This window comes from Calliopsis andreniformis, chromosome 4 (genome assembly GCF_051401765.1).
Source record: "Calliopsis andreniformis isolate RMS-2024a chromosome 4, iyCalAndr_principal, whole genome shotgun sequence".
NCBI lineage: Eukaryota > Metazoa > Arthropoda > Insecta > Hymenoptera > Andrenidae > Calliopsis > Calliopsis andreniformis.
The window spans coordinates 3,048,112-3,069,447 of record NC_135065.1 but is presented as its reverse complement, the minus strand read 5'-3'; the positions used below and the strand labels follow the sequence as shown (position 1 = coordinate 3,069,447).

At 33.7% G+C, this 21,336-nt stretch overlaps 1 protein-coding gene across 1 annotated transcript in view; it reads right to left on the bottom strand.

Annotated features, from left to right (window-relative positions):
- The window catches only part of LOC143178494 (uncharacterized), a 141,119-nt gene that overhangs the window by 52,896 nt on the left and 66,887 nt on the right, over positions 1-21,336 (bottom strand). The window contains exon 3 of the mRNA XM_076377210.1: positions 15,086-15,249. Coding sequence (XP_076233325.1) covers positions 15,086-15,249 — 164 coding nt within the window. The remainder of the gene's footprint in view (positions 1-15,085; positions 15,250-21,336) is intronic.

The following is a 21,336-nucleotide window of genomic DNA, read 5'->3' as shown; positions in this document are numbered from 1 at the left end:
ATCAGTGTAGCGACTTTTGCATCGATATACAGGGTGTCCCAGAATTAGTAGTATCAGTGGAAAAATAGTGATTCTAAAAGAATATATCGAAAATATAAAATAAAATTGTTTAATATCGTACATCGTTTTGAAGGAAATTCTATTTGAATTACGACCACGTACAATCATACAGAAGTATTGTTTCGGATGCTTGAAAGGTACACAGAGTAAGAACACTCATGGTCTGGCTATTGATTTCTTCTACTTATAATCCAGAAACATTCTCCTCTCCCAATTAAAAAAAAAATAACTAAAACTGTACTTCAGTACTTTCATCCTGGACTAAAATTCAAAGTTAATTTTCTTTTTTTTTTTTTTATTTAATTTTTAATGTTGCACCTACCCTCAAGGGTCATTAGCAACCACGGTTGATATACATGACTTTGGCTTAAATTTGGTTTAGTAAGTTAACATGTTTCAAAAAATTTATAACATCGGAGCATGATTTTTCATTTTTGATCGCTTCTTTGAGATTTCCGCAGATTTGGTACAGATTCCGTTCACGTTGGTATTTTTGGCAGGAAGTGATGATATGTTCCATCGAGATTTTGGTGTTGCAAATGGTGCACAGTGGTTGGTCTTCTTTTTTGAGCAAGAAGGAATGCGTGAAGTTTGTATGACCAATTCTTAGCCTTGTGATGACTACTTGGTGTTTCCTGTCGAAGGATAATGCTGGACTTGTTTCGTGGATATTTTTTCTGATGTTGTGGATATTTGTGTTCCGAGAATTTATCCAGGTGTCATTCCAATTTTCTTTGAGAATTTTATAGTTAATTTTCTTGAAACCCAAATACAATACCAAACAATTTTATTCTATATTTTCAATTCACTTATTCATGTAGCATCGCCAGCTCTCCACTTGTGCCCCCAGTTCTGGGACACCTCGTAGATTAAAATATTATTAACGCTAGTGAGAACCACTGGTTCCCCAGACGCTTCGGGGTTAAAGACCGGGTGCAGGTCTTACGTGTACTCTGCGACTTCAATTTTCTCTCGTTGTCTTTCTTGCCGCTCCTCTGCCGTTTCCTTTCTCCTCCTTCTTTCGCCGACCTTCCTACCATCCTTGTTCATCACTGACACCTTTCCTATATCCATTCGCTTTTTACTTTCTCTCCTTCCAACGCACCGCGAGCGAAAAAGAGTTTATATCGGTGCTGACGAACACCAGCTTTTTCTTTCTTCCTCCTGTGCTCCGAGGTGTCTCTTTGGGAGATTCCTACAGGATTACAAAGCTTATAGTAGGCCTCTGCCGAGCCAGGGATTCGTTTGCTGGCAAAAACGGTTTATCCAGGAACGCTTTATCCAGAGTAATCCCCCCGTAATTGAAACAAATGCACGTATTTACTTTTATCACGTTTGTCTTTGGATCTTGCTCGACCGATCCATAATCTTATCAGCGTAAACTGATTATGCTTTATTAAATATTGTATTAAATAATTAAGTAGTATGTATTTTGTTAACTTAAATAATTTGAACATTTTATAGATTTTTGAAATAAATTCTAATTAAAAGTTTTTCCAATTGAATTTTTATTAATAGTAAGTTCTTCGTGGTTTTCTATACATAACAGCCTATCACGACTTAGGTGTTCTGTTCTTTCTATTGTAGTAGTAAACGATGATTTATCATTGCAAATAGAACATTGTTATTGATATTTTCACCTGCAAAATGTCTTGCTTTTTAAATTAGAGCTACGTTACGTATACGAATTTTTTTAATGGTAAAATTATCTTTTCGTTTAAACTAGACTTAGTCTCGATTTCTTTGACAATTTATTAAAAATCTAAGACAATTCACGATAATATGTAAATAGTCATTAAATAATTAATCTAAATATTATTGCAAACATTATAGGTTTTTCTGTCTTAAGACATGCATAGCAAACTTCACTTTGTATGATAAAATAATAAGACAATTTAAAAGTAAATAAATATAAATAGATAGAAGGTAAAGGTAGATGGTGCAGAGTTCTGATAAAATTTCCTTCTGTAAAAGCGACTAGTTACTTCCTACTATAGCGGTACGGCATAATTATAACTAGATAAATTAGGAGAAGAGTTACTTATATGCGTCTTCGCCGCGTTGACAAACGCGATCGCCTTCTTTTTTCCTTCTCAGCTAAGTTCTTACGAGATTCCTAAGGGATTACTGAACACTGAATGAGATCACACTGTGCCAGAAGATGGTGAAAAGACTGATCTCTCTAGTAATCTGCGACCCTTTTATATTTTTATACCAAATGCACACATTCGATGCGAAAATAGTTCCTGATCTTTGCTAACAAATATGGTGTGACACAAAATACGTTAACTACTTTTATTTGCATAATTTGAGATGGTATATTAAAGATATACTATACTAAAACTACAAGTACCTAATTTATTAGGTATAAGCTATTAATTGTCGCTATTTTGTAAAATTATTTTTTTTTTCCCCTATTTCGTAACGACATTCGTGATATCATTTTTTCTTACGGTAAAATTTAAACAAATCGTAAAGCTGTGACTGAAATTTTGACATGTATCTCAAAATATTATTCTAGAAGGTTCTTCTTTTGCCAAAACTGAATTTTAATTTGATCATTTTTGTGTAAATGGACAGCTTCAATCTTGCTAATGTAAAGAAAAATTCTCAGTATGCAAATAGAGGAATTCTTACTACATAAGTTTTCACAGAAGTATTCTAATCTGTCTAGTTTCTTAAATGCTCCAATAGGTGCACAAAGTATTCATATATTACATATAAACATCTTATAAAATCTGTCAATAATAATTGTGATAATTGTCTTTTGTTTGAATTAAATAATTAATTGTACTTATTAATTCGTCACCAATATTTGAATCTTATTTCCCAACTAAATAAAGACAAAAATTTAAAATTCCCAAATAAAGACTAAACTAATTAGGAACAAAATTTGCATTTTATAGTGGCTAATAAAATGTAGCCAAAACTGTAGAACAACATATTTATGTGGAATGATTAAAAAAATTAAAAGAAAACCAAATAAAAATTGTACACACATAAACAATTCCAATATACAATTACATTACAGTTTTGTGTTTCGGTATCTGTATTTGGCGAAATTGAATATTATCAAAATGATGAATTTTTCATATATTTTATATTACTATCACTTGCTTCTAACAGATAAGGAACTTATGAAAACTATAGAGACGAGACTAATAAACAATTGAGTACGTCGTTTCAATTCTAGTGCAGACTTGTGATCCTCTGCAGCGCCCTTAGTAATTGAAGCAAACATTATGTACAGTACACACTGATACATACCCTCGGAAGTAAGTAATCCTTAACATGTATCCATACGCATGCGTGAATATACATTCACGTATAATGTAGGTTCCAGCAAATACAGCCCTGTGGAGACGGGATCCCGCACTTCATAAAGTCTCAAGTAGCTGAACTACTTGAAGTTCATACCGAGGATTAAACGCGCAAACGACATACTTTAGAAACTAACAAGGACGTTTATGTATTGGAAGACTTATTACTAATCTCATTCATCGACATCGCACCAGAATATTCAAATTAATAGATTTAAATTTAAAATGGAAATTATTACAAACTTATGAACAGTTTGAAATTTTGTATTATTCGCGATGTACCGTGATAATGTTATCAATTACTGTTCTCTTGTTGAATATTTTACACTATTTAAGAGGATCAAACTTAGATAGGGGACATTTGTATTAAGTACTATGAATGAAAAATGTAATCTTTAAATGTATTTTCAATACTTATTCTTATATTAGATATATAGCCATTTAGTTTCGACACGTTGATCAGTGGGTAAAAGTCTAAACAAAAATTTGAAAGAATTTATATAACTTGTTTATAAAAATTATAAGATTTTTCTAAATTAGTAAAAACTCAAAAACAAGCCTTCGTTACTTCGAAGTTTTCAAGAAACTTATAGCTTTCAAATTAACCCAGACAAAAGTGATTCATGTTTATTAAGTATGGATTAATTTATCACACAGTTTACTGAATTATGTACTGATTATACATACAATGTACATACTACAGACGATGGGCATCTCAATGCTTAAGTTGGTTGTGACTGTTTGGCTGTTCGTGACAGGTGTCTTGGGACAAAACCGCATTGGAAAACCTCAAGAGGCCCTTGAGGGGTACATAAATACGTTTTCACACATTGAATACAGTTCTGTTCCAGACATCGTTGAAGAAGAAATAAAATCTTACATTCTAATCGTTTTGGTTTTCTTTTGGACGGTTCCCCTCTTATTTAACATTTTCCCACAATGCTAATATACAACCACGGACAGCAATTCTTACTCCTTAAAAATGGATCATTTTTGTCTGAAGTAAATCCAAAAGTAGTTTCTTGTAAATTAATAAGCTACTGATGTTTGTTTCCTATAATTAAAAAAAAGAATCTATTTCTATAATCTTAATATAGAATTTAAAAAAAAAATTACCTATATACATTTTTTCAATTTTTTTTTCAGTCTTACAACTAACAACTGTCGAGAATCAATGGGTCAAGTTTATAGCAGAAAAAAATCAAGAATATGTTTCTGAAGTAAGGGTTGAAATAAGTAGTTGAAGTTTGAAACGTATGATACTGACAGTTATATTCTTACAGAGAGTTTCAATTAATGTTTATTTTTACAATGTCTATAAATGAAACTGAATGATGACTGTAAGTATACTTTTGTGCAGAATTTTGTTTAAAACAAACAGTAACTCAGTGACAACGAAAAAGTATAAAGATATACGAATATAGATAAAGGGAAAAACTAAATAGACTATTAATCACAATCAATTATATTTATAAAGAGATATCAATTTATAAATTTTATTTCAATTTAAATTTTATTCTAAGTCCTTTCGAACATTTATATTATTTTATTCTAAATAACTACCACTGATCAACATGGCGAAACTAAATGGCTATATATCTAATATAAGAATAAGTATTGAAAATACATTTAAGGATTACATTTTTCATTCATAGTACTTAATACAAATGTCCCCTATCTAAGTTTGATCCTCTTAAATAGTGTAAAATATTCAACACGCGAACAATAAGTAATTCTAAAATACCTTATTTTCGAAAATTCGAAAAAATTTATATTATAAGAGTAAAATTTTGAAGTTTTCTCTAAAATGAAAAACATACATTTTAAAACACCCAAATAAAAAATAAAAACTCCTCGAAATAAACAATACTTCACTTGGGTCCCTTTCATACCAAACAATACATTCGACGATAATTCAAAAACTTAATTGCACCATATAATTTCACTAATTACACTCTGTATTGTTTCGTAGCGTTTGGCCTTGAAAGGCGATAAATTATCTCGCTCAAAGCAACGAAAATCAAGCACATTTTTTGTACGAGTAGGGAGCAGCAGCTGCAACTGTTCGACCCCAAAAGAGGCGGAAGAGGGTTACCAAGATGTTGGTGGGGTTCCGGTTTTCGGATACAGGGCAGTCATAAAATTTATCGAGCTCACGAGATGGTGGAAGTTAAGCTGTCACTGCACGCAACTGCGCCACGGTGGTCCGCTTTATGAAAACGATGATTTCTGGGGAAAGATTTCCCGGAGGGGTCGTGCTGGATAATTCGGTCCTAATTCAAAGGGACCAGTCACACTAGTGAATCGATTCGCAATCGTGCCAAATGGCAACTCGATGCAAATGCAAATGTTTTTTACCTCCTGCGCTCTTCGAAGGAGAACAGCGAATTGAATACTGATTAATCCTTGTCAATAGAGCTAAAGCTCAGCATGACTGTACTACTGAACTATCGAGATCCATTTATCTTTGCGCTATGAATAATTCAATAAATAATGCTGATGTGATCAGTTAATCATTTAACGTCCAGACTTTTCAATAACAGTTTGAATTGGAATGACGTAAAATGCTGATTCTGGATAGGATACTTGCGTTTCTGAATCTAAAATTTAGAGATCCACTTCAAAACCACTGAAACTATAGACTCTTGCCGAAAGAAGTTGAATATTAACACGATTATCATCGACATCGAGCTGACGCACGAACAAAACCATACATTTTCTTCAAAAGACAACATAGTTATACACTATTAACTTAGACATGAAACTGATAGGGTCATTCCACGCGAAATCGGGCACGTTTCGGAGCAAGTTCTTGTAATTTGCTCAAATTTGAATATGTTGTAGTCTTTAACGATATTTAAACGTACCCCAAAGGATTTTTCAAAATTTTGAAAATTGTGGATTTTACAGCTGTTTGAAGTTAAGTGCTACCTTTTTTTTAAAAAAATTATAGCTATTGAACTAGTAAACGGATGGAGATGAGCTTTACGGTGCTTATAGAGAAAACATTGAAGTTTGTAAAAAAAATTATTTCATTTAAGAAAAATTGTTTTTTAATCATCTTTTTTGCAATTATTTTAAACAAATGCAGGTTTTTAAGATGATGCGCGATTTTAAAAATCTGAAAAAAGTAGAATATAATTTGATCCTTCCCCTTGATGGACAAACTTTCAAAAAGATGGACATTTTAAAATTGGCCCTGTGAAAATTGCCGAAAGTTAAATTATGTATTTTAAACTTATTATATTTACAGAAACAGTGCTGCCAGGTCTCTCCTATCAGATGGGAGGTATCAGGTTCTCAAAGTATCACTGTTCACCACATTGTTTATTTTATTTTTGACGATTACTTTCTTGAAGAATTAACTCTTTTGCTACATTTAGATTTATTACTACGTCATTCTTCAATAAGTGGAGCCAATCTACTAGCATCAATGCTTATTTTACTATTGCGTCAAATTGGCACATATTCATAGAGATAGGTGTACCATACAGAGAATTTCAAAATTAGAAGGTTTTGAAAAAAATGAATTTAGATATATATTTGTCTCATTGAATGGATAAAAATCACTATAAGTGCCAGAAAACAAATGTGAACGGTTTACGTAATTTTTCATATAAAATTCGAACTGTCTCAAAGTGACGAGCACCATACATGGAGTGTTAATTAGCAACAGAGTCTGAGACACGTTTGAAACGAGTGTTACACCAGTACAACACTTGCATCTAAATGGTTAATAATTTTATGTAATTTTAGGTAGTGGTTTCTCATTGCAAGTTTGTGATGTTATAAAAGAAAGTTTGCAGCTGCTTGGTTAGTGCGATCGAAGTTTATGTAACAAGAGTGATATAAACTGTTGCAAGTAAATATTTCTTACATAAAATTAAGTGGAATTGAAGAAATGTGTACTCGAATTTTAACAGTGACAAAAGGCACATCATTTATAGTATCACGAATCTAATTCGATAAATTTGTACATAAGCCAGAGTATGTAAATGATTAGTGGAAAACCCATTAAAACTATTATGCTCAACATAATAGTTTAATAATGTTAAACACTTTACGAGCAGAGACAGTGAAATCGATTCTATCGGCGTGAAAGGTGTTTTGCTCAGCAAGATTGTTTAAAAAACTACCTAATAGTACCTATATAAGTATATTTTGTTTTCACCTGGCATAAATAACTATAAAGGAATATAGTGGTAATCCATTAATAATATAAAAAAGAAAGAAATTTTAACTCAGACATGCAAGGCTTATTTCATTGTTATTACAAATTTCCATTAAAAGTTATTCATTATATTATTTCAGTTTAAAAATGTACATTTTTAGCAGTTGACATGACTCATTTTAAATACAGTTTCTCTTGTCAAAGATGAAACAGTAGAAGACTAATTAAAAAGCTTAAAAGAAAGGCAAAGTTTTAAAGAATCACATGTCCAAAATAATAGCAGAGTCTTTGTTTTAGACTCACTGATGATAAAGTTACAATTTAAAACACGTTTCTGACAATAAGCTAATTCCTGCATCGGTAAGGGAGCGGTCACGGTCAACCATCATCATCGATCATCAGCAAGCATTGTCACCAACCAAATTTCAAATATACAAAAGACAGATGCAATACCTTATTATATCTAATAAATAAATCATACAAATAATTGTCAAATAACACTACTTTACACAATTTGGTCTTGTATTCGTTATATATTTTCTTTTTGTTGACATAAATACAAATATTTACCTAAAACATATAACAAATATATGTTTATATTGCTTGACGAGTAGTTGCTGTAGTCACGTTACGATCACTGACTATCATCAACCGTTTGCGACTAGTTTATAATTTCTAACACAATCTCAAAATCTCAAGTGTGTTTTGTGCAAAAAGTATATCTGTCAAAAGTGTCCAAAGATATTGAAGTAATACATAATATTACTGCATATACATACATATAATTATTAAAACACTAATAAAATGAGTATAATTATTGATGATGCATGGACTCCCAGCCAAATTGATTTGTTAATTAATTTACACGAAATATTAAAATTGAAAATGATATTAGAATAGAACAGGTTTGCAACTAGATTCGTGGTTCAAATGAATATTTATTACTAGTGAATATTAATTTTGGTGGTTGGTCAGTGACGATAGGTGACAGTCAGTGATAGTCAGTGGATGGTGCGTGACTGCTGTCTAACTCACTTTTGTCTTGTTATCGGTATCAGCAAGAGTGCATAAAAGTAAAACTGGTTTGATCTAAATACGTTCAGAAAGCGGTGAATGTGGTAACGAGTTTATATCGAAGGAATGTTGTACACGATATTTTGCACGGTTTAATCACTCTGATGCGCTTATTACATTCCTAGTTTAATTACAGTGATACGTATTTACAAAACTCTCCCAAATGAAAAAAAGAAAAAACAAGTTTATCTGCGCAGGAGACATGCATAACTGAAGCCTCAGATGACTCGATGTATGCAAGTAAACACTAAAATTAATCAGTTGAAAGTGCAAATGCTAGGAACAAAAAGTAAAACACAGGCTATCTGTTCATGTTAATGAATACTTAAAATGAAGAAATAAATGAGAACCAGCAACACCAATGGAAAATTGGAATGCATTTTTGTTAAGCAATTTACGACACACAAATAGAAAATCGTACCATTTGGACCCAAAGCATTGTAAACATTGAATCTCCTCAGAGAATATTCCTAATCCTCAAGCAAGCAGCGCATCTAATATTTATGAGATTCCCTCGTCTATGGGGTAACATTGTCATGCTAGATCAATACACACATCAGAACCATGACCTAGACACGCAGAGTCTGTCGTTTAGGATGTCTATTCGATGCGAGACGAATGGTGAACAGGGAAAGGGAAGAAAAAGGCAGGGCTCCTAAAATAATATAGTAAATTAGGAGCGACAGTACGTCTTGTCCATGCACGCTGATGCGTGCTCGTACATACATTATGAACACGTTATAGAACGTGGAAGTCTATTTCGAAGCGAAACACATTCTGTATCCAGCCGCTCGCTGCGCGTGGGCTTTGATACTGCCACGATATACGTATATGACAGAACTGCATCCCTCTGAAACACTGCAGTGGTTCTCATCCGTGTAAACAACGGGGCTAAGCAAACTCTTCTGCGCGAAAAAAGGTTCTTGCTCGCGAGGGATGATCGAAATGGGGGTTTAACACCTTCTCAGTTCAAACTCTGGTGGCAGTGAATGGCTTTGGTATATATACAATTTGATGCTTTTTAAGGAAAATTTAATATCAAAAGTATCCATAAATTGTCAATATTTTTTAGATAAGTCATTTAAGCCAGCACGTTTTTATAAAAGACCAAGTGAAAATTTACCACACAGGTGGAAAGACGTCATAAAAGATAAATAATTTAAAAAAAGAGATTTATATTTGTATCTGTTTAATTCTTAAAGAATTAATTATTTATGGGTACCCCTAATATACTAATGTAAAATTAGTCACTGATAGTGAAATCATTGACATTACTACTTTAGAAGTGACTTGAATATGTTAAATTGTAAAACACTTTTGAATTTCAACTGTAATCGTTTTTACTTTCAAATGTTATATGTTAACTTATGTACAACAAAACTTTCACATGTAAGTACATCTTTTTTCTTATCTCTGTAATCGATGTGATTGAAAACAATATATTTATTACTATAACCTACTATATTACTAGTTATGTTTTTCTAAATCTAAATATTAATATGCATTTATTTGAAAATTCAATAGAAAAATAAATTAACATTTTAGAAAAGTTTAATGAATCTAGATACCTATGTTGTAAGGCCTTGGCTTTATAAAGTAGAAAACATTTGAATTTTTAAATTACACTAATTATATATACCAACGAGGGCCTATGTATTAATTAAATTATAATATTTTAAGAAGAAACTATTGTACACTTAGTCATTTAAAAAGTTGTATACATGCTTTTAATCCTTAAAGGAGAACTGTTTCACATACGTATCTACAACTCAAAAGACTAATTCAAATTCTCTGAAATATTATTTACTTTGTTTGTAACTACAATATTTCTTAGTTTACATTTTTGTAATTATGCATCTACCCATATTTTTTATTTCCAATTGAATATTCAAATATGAAAAGACGTTGGATTTAAATCTTAAAGGAGATATTTGCAATTCAATATATTCAAATTGTTTCTACAGCAATGCAAAAGGTTTCATTACTTCCCTTGTTGAGATCTACAATAATCAAAATAAAAATAAAGAAATGTTGGAACACAATAATACTATACAGTTCAGGAGTTGCAGTGTTCAAATTAGAACATTTACAAAAATAATTGAAATTTTTAACACGAAAATCTTCATTGTCCATTCATGTTCGAGCTTTACAATAGGTTAAAATTAATACATGAATCGTTAGAAAGTGTTTTCTTGATATACTAGATATATCAAACATGTATTCGGGATTCCATTAATTTTTTTGTGGAACATGGTGGCGATGTATTTTCGTATAGAACACTTGATCATCCTATGGGACAATCTCATAGGACGTTTCCCCTTCAAAGAGAGGATTAACGGCGTCTCTAGGAAGATTCATATTTCTAGCTTACGCTCTACAGCAAAAATATTTATACTCCTGTAGATAGATGACCCTTAAATACTTCACACTGTCAGGCCTCTGCAATTCCCAAGCAGAAGCTAAATTTACTGTCGACAAGTTTCTAATTATTAACGAGATCTTATTCTTTCTGAATTATTCGTGAGAATCAGTAACATCTTGATAAATATATTAGTTAAATCAAATCAGTTGCAGAGAAAGGTTTTATACTTGAAAATTTAGCAAGTGTGTGAGGATTTGACTATTTGGCTGTAGATTGAAACCAAATTTATTCATATTATATGCTTCTACTCAATTGAACCCAGGTATATTATTTTACTGAAACAAAAGGGGGATCTGTATAAGGACAATGGATTTAAATACACTCAAATGTATCAGAAGATGGCTGACTCAATTTCTACTTCATTTAGAGGGATTTGCTTTATTCTTTGCCTAATTTATTTTATTTATTCCTAAATTCAAACACAGTCATGTAAAACTGCAAAGGAATTTTGTTTCTAACATAAAAAGACATTTATACATGTCCCTATGGAATAAAATAGTATCTTAACAATTTTTAACTATGCATCAGTATGTCAAATGATCAATACATAATACATAGTATCAATAGAACAATTTTCGTGTAGATGTAGCTAGAAAACTTGATAAAAAGCTTGATCACGTCTTCTATCAGAATTATTGTAAATTAAATGTAAAACAAATATCATTTAGGATTAACTAAAGTAAAAACCAAAGTAAAAACATTGTTCTATTAACTTAAAATGAAACTAAAATAGCTAAAACAGATTTCAATTCTTTGCAAAAATGCTCTATCATCCACTCTATGGTCCACGCGAATAGAACTACCTAGTACAGGAAACGGAAGAAAATCTATATCAGCTGGGTTTCCAACGTGTTAAACTTTCGCTTATAAAATTGATAGCACCCGTTTTACTGGACAATATATTTCATAACAGAACCGACCGGTCCTCTTTCACTTTCGTTAGAGCACAGTCGTCTCCAATAGTTGGCGCGCGAGTTGAGAACCCCTGTAAATCGGCGTGCACATCTGGCTGTGGCTGTCCTGGAAACGTGGGAGTTGAGAGTAAAGTATAAACTATGGGGTGCCACCCCATCTCGCAGCGGACTACCTACCCCTCCTGCCCATCGTGGATGTAGGTAATATCGTCGACAGTGCGCGCTACCCGCCGCAAGATACGCGTGTGTCCGTACGCGCAGACACGTGTCCGCTATCAGCCGTACTCGGCTAACGCAGCGGAGTTTCACGAAGCCTAGGTACGTGTTCGTGTCTTTCGAGACACGTGAACAGGACTAACTAAAACACCCGTGCACACCTACAGGTAACTACCAGTACACGTGCACAAGGTCGCGACGGAACGCGTTTTTGTCGCATACTGTTACATATGGAACGAGTGTTATAATATTCGTGTACTACTGTTGGGAGCTCAACAAATGTCAGTTGGGTCTGATTGGCCACGTGGAAAGACACATAAAGACGTCAGACACGCTTTTCCATTTTGAACAAATTGGTCATAGCTGCACTTCTGGCTAAAAATTTGGAATTACTTTCTACATATGGGAACTAAGGTTTCTTTGCTAGACACATCGTTCGAGTAATGATAAAGAATTGTATGAATTTTTTGGGTTTGGGTTTGGCCATGCGGAAAGACACATAAAGACGTCAGACACGCTTTTCCATTTTGAACAAATTGGTCATAGCTGCACTTCTGGCTAAAAATTTGGAATTACTTTCTACATATGGGAACTAAGGTTTCTTTGCTAGACACATCGTTCGAGTAATGATAAAGAATTGTATGAATTTTTTGGGTTTGGGTTTGGCCACACGGAAAGACACATAAAGATGGCAGACACGTTTTTCTATTTTGACCAAATTGGTCATAGCTGCACTTCTGGCTAAAAATTTGGAATTACTTTCTACATATGGGAACTAAGGTTTCTTTGCTAGACACATCGTTCGAGTAATGATAAAGAATTGTATGAATTTTTTGGGTTTGGGTTTGGCCATGCGGAAAGACACATAAAGACGTCAGACACGCTTTTCCATTTTGAACAAATTGGTCATAGCTGCACTTCTGGCTAAAAATTTGGAATTACTTTCTACATATGGGAACTAAGGTTTCTTTGCTAGACACATCGTTCGAGTAATGATAAAGAATTGTATGAATTTTTTGGGTTTGGGTTTGGCCACACGGAAAGACACATAAAGATGGCAGACACGTTTTTCTATTTTGACCAAATTGGTCATAGCTGCACTTCTGGCTAAAAATTTGGAATTACTTTCTACATATGGGAACTAAGGTTTCTTTGCTAGACACATCGTTCGAGTAATGATAAAGAATTGTATGAATTTTTTGGGTTTGGGTTTGGCCACGCGGAAAGACACATAAAGATGGCAGACACGCTTTTCCATTTTGACCAAATTCTGTACCTCTGGCTAAAAATTTGGAATTACTTTCTACATTCAGGAACTAAAGGTTTCTTTGCTAGACACATCGTCCGAGTAATGATAAAGAATTGTATGAATTTTTTCTACTATGCTCAGTTAAAGAACACTGATTATTACTGAAAATACTTACTAACTGCAAGTGAAAAATATTTTTCTATTTAATGTAATTTTAATAAGAATTTGTACTTCTTCTGGCAACGAGTTTGCGACCAAACGCGACAGTAGGAAGTTATTGAAAAGTATTGTAGTTTTTGCATTGTAAAGTGCTATCATATGAATTATAAAACATATGGGAATATTATATGGGTTTGGTATGATAGTATTCTACATTTTTAAAAACTACAATATTTTTAAATAATTTCATATTGCTGAATTAGGTCGAAAACTTTCTTCCAGGGTCAGAAAGTGGTTATAAATTTTTTATTTGTAGTACATTACGTACTACTACTTGTAGCAATGCCCCTCTTGCCCCTGTGCCCTTTTGAATGACATCTTTCGAGCTCCCAACAATACATGTGAGAGAAAAAGATAGGGGGCGAGGTGTAGGCAGAGGGAGAACGAGATCGACGTTCGGCCTAGAGAGCTCATATATTTAAAAGGGACATGGGGTCGCGTACCCCCATGGAAGCCAGTTTCCATGGTGGTGGTCCAGGGTCCTCGCGGCAGTCAGAAATGCGCAAAGGGTTGCTAAAAGCCATTCACAGGACTAATGGCTAATGGGGTGTTCTTAACGCGGCACCGAATCTACTGTGCCGCTTGGCACCCTCGTTGGACCCTTGTGTCTTAAAGTTCCGCGTAACCCAGCTTGGTAAGAAGTTAGGCCAGCTGTGTAGCGTTTAAAGTACGATGGAAGAAGAAGTGAATGTTCTCGTTATTACGGATTTTTATGGGGCATAGTGGGTTGAAGATTTAGGTAGAAGTTGAAATGAAACTTTGTGGCCTCCATCGTTTCTCCTTTCTTTCATTTTGAATACTCTTAACCCTCTCGATGGCTTGTGAATTTGTTGTGATTATTCACTCCCTTTTTTAGAACATCAGTATAGTTTGCATGACCCATTCATCGAAGCTTAAGTTAAGGATTTTATCTATAGCTAATGAATATTCTAAAAGGAACAAACGGAGTCCAGGCTAGACAGTCGCTTTTCTGTGAACCCTCCGTATTTTAATACGCATACATTAAATAAAAAAACAGGGAACTAACATTTCTCAAGTTTAAACTTAATCAGTGATTCATCTTAATATAACGACGATCCTTAGCACTCAGTAACGCGGTAGACATAGCCATCCCAAGGGATCCATAATTACCCTTTCAATTACGTCAAGCTTGTCTAAACTTCATAGTTTAATACATTACTCCTGTCAGCACATTATTATACACTTTATGATAAAGATTCAGGACTCCTAAGTAATGACTAAGAATACCGAGTACTAGGTAAGAATGCTGAATAAATGGGAACACTTTCACACGAAGATGGACAATAGATTTCCATAGAACGGTGAAATGATTGAACTGTCTATTGTAAAGGAGATCAGAGCAGGTCCATCTCTGCACGACGGTGATTGAGCGATCCCTTCTAAAGTTTCTGAGTAAGGGGAAAACTGTACGAAACTTACCAAGCTGTGATTGATGCGTCGGTGTCGGGGCTGGTCTAACTTTGTCTGGAGGACACCTTCTGGTGGCAGCTACGGTGGCAGGTAAGGGTATGCTTGTCGTTCCACCGCCGGGACCGCCACCTGCCCCACCGACGACCGACTGCTTATTGTACGGAGACGGCAATCTGGAACAAAGAGATCAATTTAGGAAGCAACGTCCCAACAGAGTCGTTACGTTCATTCAGATCGAAATCGCTCCGTTTCCATTTAAATGACATTCGAATAGTGCAATTTACTTTTACAGCTTGTATTTTTTTTAGTTTTAATGACAGCGTGACTTTTTCTTCAATAAGTTTTCTGTGATATGGGGATGGTAGATGTTAAAGAAAGAAAATGGGGAAAAGACGCAGTTATGTTAGTGGTACCGTTTATTTAAACTTTTATAATAGAGGATTTCTATGAAGACAAAGTTTTGGACTTCAATTTCCAAGTTGTATATATTTCTTAAATATAGATTTCTTAGTCTACATTCAGTCATAATGGCCAGTTAACAATGTCCTATTTATGTTTATAACAATGACCAATGTTTAGGTTCCTAAGTAGTTTGATACGTTCAAATTAATAATAACTTGCATTTTGAGAAGGTGATATTCGTATTCGATGTGTGTTTACATAATTTCGATTTCTTGCAATATTTAGAAAAAATGTTAAAAATGTAATTTTGTAAATAAAATGTTAGAATGTCTTTCAATAAATGCTTAAAAACTTACACTTGAGATGAATGAACCTGATATCTAAATAGAAGTAACTTTCAATTATAAACTCCTAAATTTATGCTACAACCTACTATTAAGTACCATTATTTTATACGAGAATTATACTGCACGACACGAAAAGAAAAAGGTGCCTATTTGATAATTATATGTATTTAACAAGACCGAACACGCGAAAAACGAGTTTGCCGAAAGAGCATAACTGAATTGTATGGACGGTAACAATGATTATTAATCGTAATGAGAAAATTGTGAGTTGACAGACATGCGAACATTAGTCATAAACTAGTTCATACTTTTATAGTTCTACCCCGTAAACAATGTTTCTATCAAAATTGTACAATTGTTATTGTGTTAACAGTATAGACAAAATAAAATAAACAGCAAGAATTTAAGAAAATAATTCTAATATAAAATTCATAATGGTACAATAATTCCTTGAATAACCTAATAATCAGCTAACGACTGATAAAAGTTGGATGTCCCCACTCTTTTTTGATATAAATATGGTAGTTGTAGTTACAATTATAATATTTATGGAAAAACCTTATTTAATATACTGAAGATGGAAATAATTTTTAAACTTTGCCATAACATCTGGTATATAAAAAGTGTTTTTTTTATCTTGCACATCTTAATATCTTCGTTAATATTGCTGATACGAAAAATGTGTTAGGATAGATTTGTTTGGTTCAAAACTAAGAATATTATAATGCATGTTTTTTTTCTCTTAAGGTCATTTTCTCCAAGTTTTGAAGGTCATCGCCATTTTTTTACATATTAGCGCGTATATTTTTTGAAAGTCGGAAAAAATGATCTTGACAGAAAAAATATAATATTCTTAGCTTTGAAGCAAATAAATTTGTCTCGACACATTTTTTCGTATTAGCCAAAATAACCAAGAGGACGTGCAAGATAAAGGAAACACCCTGCATGTCTAATCAGTGCAAGCTGCCTATAAAATATGCATATCGTTCTATCTTGAATCTAGATTCTACAGACAATTTCCTACCAAAAAAAACTTTTAATTAAATCACTCAAGCATTAATAAATACACACATGTAGAATGCACGAAACAAATCTCAATAAAATGACGATACAAAATATCCATTATCCACGATGAACGAATGATCACTGAAAATGGATTACCTCCTGCTTACAGTTAATAACCACGTCAATGTTTCTGTCACTGTTCCATCCTCTCTATGAACTCTTTTTGAGACCTGTTTATTTCCTGATAACCTTTCAATGCTTACACATGTTAGGTGTTCAACGAATTCTATAATCCGAGACTAATTTATTAAAAATACGAAAATGAAGGTTTGTTATATATATATATATATATATATATATATATATATATATACTGTTGCTGTTACACTTATCACGTGCAAAAAATAGAAAATAATCCCTATTACAATCCAAGTGTGTGTCCAAAACAGGAATACTGAAACTGTTCATCTCTTGAAATAACTTCGATAAAGCTGCTTTCGAGAAAGGCGCACATTGAATGGTCCTGTGGGGATGAATTGGGTTTTGGTTCGTAGCACGTATGATTTCACGAAAAACCGAAATTTCCCACACTAAATCCAACAAAACGAGACAACACTTGCGAGGAGTAAGAGACAACAACGAAATTTGACGCCTCCAAATAGAAACGTAAACATAGATAGTCATCTAACAATTATGACACTTAATTACTATCTTTGCTCTCGGGTAACCTTCACTCGATCGCGTTACCCACATACCTATTTGTGGCACTAATAATGAAAGTGGTTTAAAACATCTAAAAAAGTTGAATGTGCCATTTACTAGGTGTTGGATTCATTTAACTTAGAAAACAAGTACTAAATTCAACATTTCAATATTTTTTACTTAAACCACTTGCATAATTACTGGCATAGTTAGGCTGTGGCACGTCCAGCTTGTTATGAACACGTGCAGCGCGTTACCGTTCGCAAAACGGGTGCAAGACGATTAGCAGCCCGTCAGAATTCCAAACTCAGATTCCGTCGGGCAGTTTTCATCAGCGCGCAAACAGATCGCATGCCAAAATCGCGTGCCTTCGTCGGTAAATGAGAGCGAGGGGTGGAGTCAGGGGCCAGCGAGAGAGGAAAGAGTGAAACCAGGGGAAAAAAGAAAACTCGAGGAGGGCGTTAACGTTGCCCAAAGAAACGCTGGTAAATGAGAACACGCAGGAGGGCGAGATTCGGTGGTGGTCGTTTCGTGCCTCGCGTCGCACACAACTCCCTTCGACGAAGATTCTTTTTTCTCTTCCCAGCCGTTGTCATACTTTCCTTCACGTCCTGGGGAAGGGCGCCATAAATTCAGCATGCGCCGAGTGTCTTTGGATTAGACAGTCCGAGAAGGGTGATGATGAAAACTTGGGTAGGTGGGATTCTGAATAATATGGAAAACACGTAATTCTATGTTGGGTGCTTTTAATTTGCACCGCCTTGGATTAGATCTCAATCTGTTACATGTAGCAAATATGGCGGGAAAGTAACAGATTTAAAAAAGTCGAATCTATTACTCACTTTGTAATTTAAATTCATGTAACACTGAATAAGTGATAGACTTAATTTTTTTTAATTTTTGCCTTGTTAGATCACTTTCATATTCACTGGCACGGATAGAATAAAGTATTGTTTTTTATTTTTTTACGAAGATCTCAAAAATTTAGGTACATAATTAATAGTATTATTATGAGATGAGATAGATGCAATAACTGGGGAATGAGACAGACAGGGAAATAAAAACAAAACTTGGAAATACAGCGAACTCTCTGTTAACTAAGCGTTAATTATCTAATCTACATACATTCTTTGTTATTCAGAGTTTTGGTTATTCCAAATTTTAATTATATCTAATAGTACAGTAGGAATTGAGAGTAGCATAATTCAAAGTGTAATTTAACGTCACTTAATGTAATATTAAATAAAGTCTAATATAGAAAACAAAATATGGAAAATTAGCCATCAAAAACGCTTTATTTTCGAATTTGCTATTAACTAAAATTCTACAGTACAGATATTTTATATTTAATACTTATCCTCGAATTAAAAGTGGAGTAACAACATTATTTCAGACACTGAATATTGTAAACAAATTTTTTTCAGTTGTATAATTTTGCTAGGAATATTATATGATATACACATTTATGTATATTTACATATAGCATACTTCTTGTTAGACGCATATAGTAACACAATTTATGGCATTTATCTTATGTCAAGTAATGGCTCTCTGCAGATTTATTCATACTCCATATTGTTGTAAAACAACTATACTAATAATAATACAAGAAATAGCTCGTATAATCTACATATATGACGATAAGTTTACAATGAGGGACATATTCCTAACGTCAGCTCTTATGCAGGGAGTTCATTCCTATTTAGAAGCGAGTGACAATGCATGAAAGGAAAATTCATTTGCATCAACCAGTAATCACAGACGTGGAAATATTGTCACTTCAGTACACACGTGCGGTCGCAGAGTTACGCGGTTGCGTTGATGTGCCAAGTAATAATCTACAGGGTGTTCTCGAAGTAATGATATTCTCTTCATATGGGCCTCCATTTTCGAGAAAATGAAGCTTGAAAAATTGATAAGTATGCCCTATATTTATACATAATCTACTTCGTGCATCCAATCTGGCTCAATATTGTTATTCTTGTTTGCGCATATACTAGGTGTTAGAAACTTTAACAAGTGATTCTACATGTTAAAATAGGATGAAAACCTAGAATGACAAAATTGAGTTTGGGGATTCCTTTCAAAATTATCAACTGTTACAAAAACGTCTACAATTCGCGTGAAATGTGTCTGACTTGGGACTTATTCTACTGCTGGCGTGTATTAGTCAGGTCAGACACGACGAAATCTGTGGAACAGATCTTGCGTTGGACACGTTTCACGGATATTTTAGACGTTCTCTCAATTAATATCTTAGAAACAAAGTCTGAAACATAATTTCGTTTACTCTTATTTATGTCTTCTTGGCATCCAAGACCACGAAATTTAGATTCCCATTTGTGGAGCCATATCAAAGAATTAGTTTACTCTAAAATAAGTAAAATCCTCACGATAATATAATTATCAGTTCATGTTTCTGTAATTCATCGATTTAAATAAATTGGTTATTGAAATTTACTGCTTATTATTTATTTAAACTACACCAAATCATGCAAAAATGGCTAGCAATAGACAGACCGACAGAGAAAGAGAGAGAACGAAGCATACTGCATCTAACAAAAGTGTATTATTTAATGAACATTAAATTTTAATTCTTTCGAAAGCGAAGCTCTATGCTCTATATCAAAACACATTATTCTATATTTCTGAATTATTTTTACATCAAAAATCACTTCTATTTCTATTGCACCACAACTTTAGAAACATCCTGTTTCTTTGACTCTGCTTTTAATGTTTCTTACAACACGAAAGCATTATAATTATATTCTTATAGTGGACTGCTTTAATTAAACTTAATTATGATCATACATATTTCGATAAATATTAAAGACGTACATAACTCCTCGCCTTTGGAAAATTCCTCAGATCACACGTCTATGATTATAGATTAAACAATTCCAAGTATAACAACGAGTTTACCTCTGCCACAGTAACTATAGTATAGTTACCTATACTATACTGTATTGTATAATATCTATACATTAAATTAAGTTTTATAGCTGAATTACAATGACTTCTCTACACTGCCTTCGCAATAATATTAACACTACAGTAATAATTAACGAGCAGTACGAAGCACTCAAATTAAAACAGTTTTAACATACTGTGATATTCGTATTCGTGTGAAATTCGAGCTCCTTCCACGTACACCACGCTATGTCTCGTTGCGCGACTAAGAAAGGAGCGAAAATGCGGAAGAAAATGGGGGAGGGCGAGTACGTAAGGGATAAAACCCATGAGACGCGTGGTGATACACCGTTCGGGAAGCGAATAAGCGCGATGTAGCTCGTGGAAACGTTAAATGTGCGGTTGCTCGGCATCGAGTTCACAGCAAAGCCTGTGTCGTGGTCGCGTCACCACTGGTTGGTAAATATTTGCCCTAAATGATGACGTCGGCGTATAGGTACTCAGAGTCCTCCCCGTTTTTCTCAATTCTCGTGCCACTATTTAACTAAGCATCCCCTTTGTTGACGAATCACCCGATGAGAATGCCGCGTTTCGGGGAAATATCGTGTTTCGTGGAAAATGACGTTAACCGAAGGCTTCGCGTGTTCTCGTTTTGGAATATTTTTATAGGGACGTCAGTGGATATTTGGAACCTACTGCCTTTCAGCAGTCGATGAGTACAAGTTTTTAGGTACAGGCGGATTCATGATTCTGGTGTAAATTAACGATGAAGTAGCATTTCACTTAGAATAAGTTTTTGTCAAATAAAAATTGAATGTAGTTTTGTGATGTGATTGTTTTGTAATGGAATTTATAGTATTTACTAAGTTATATAAAAATGATTATCAATTTGTA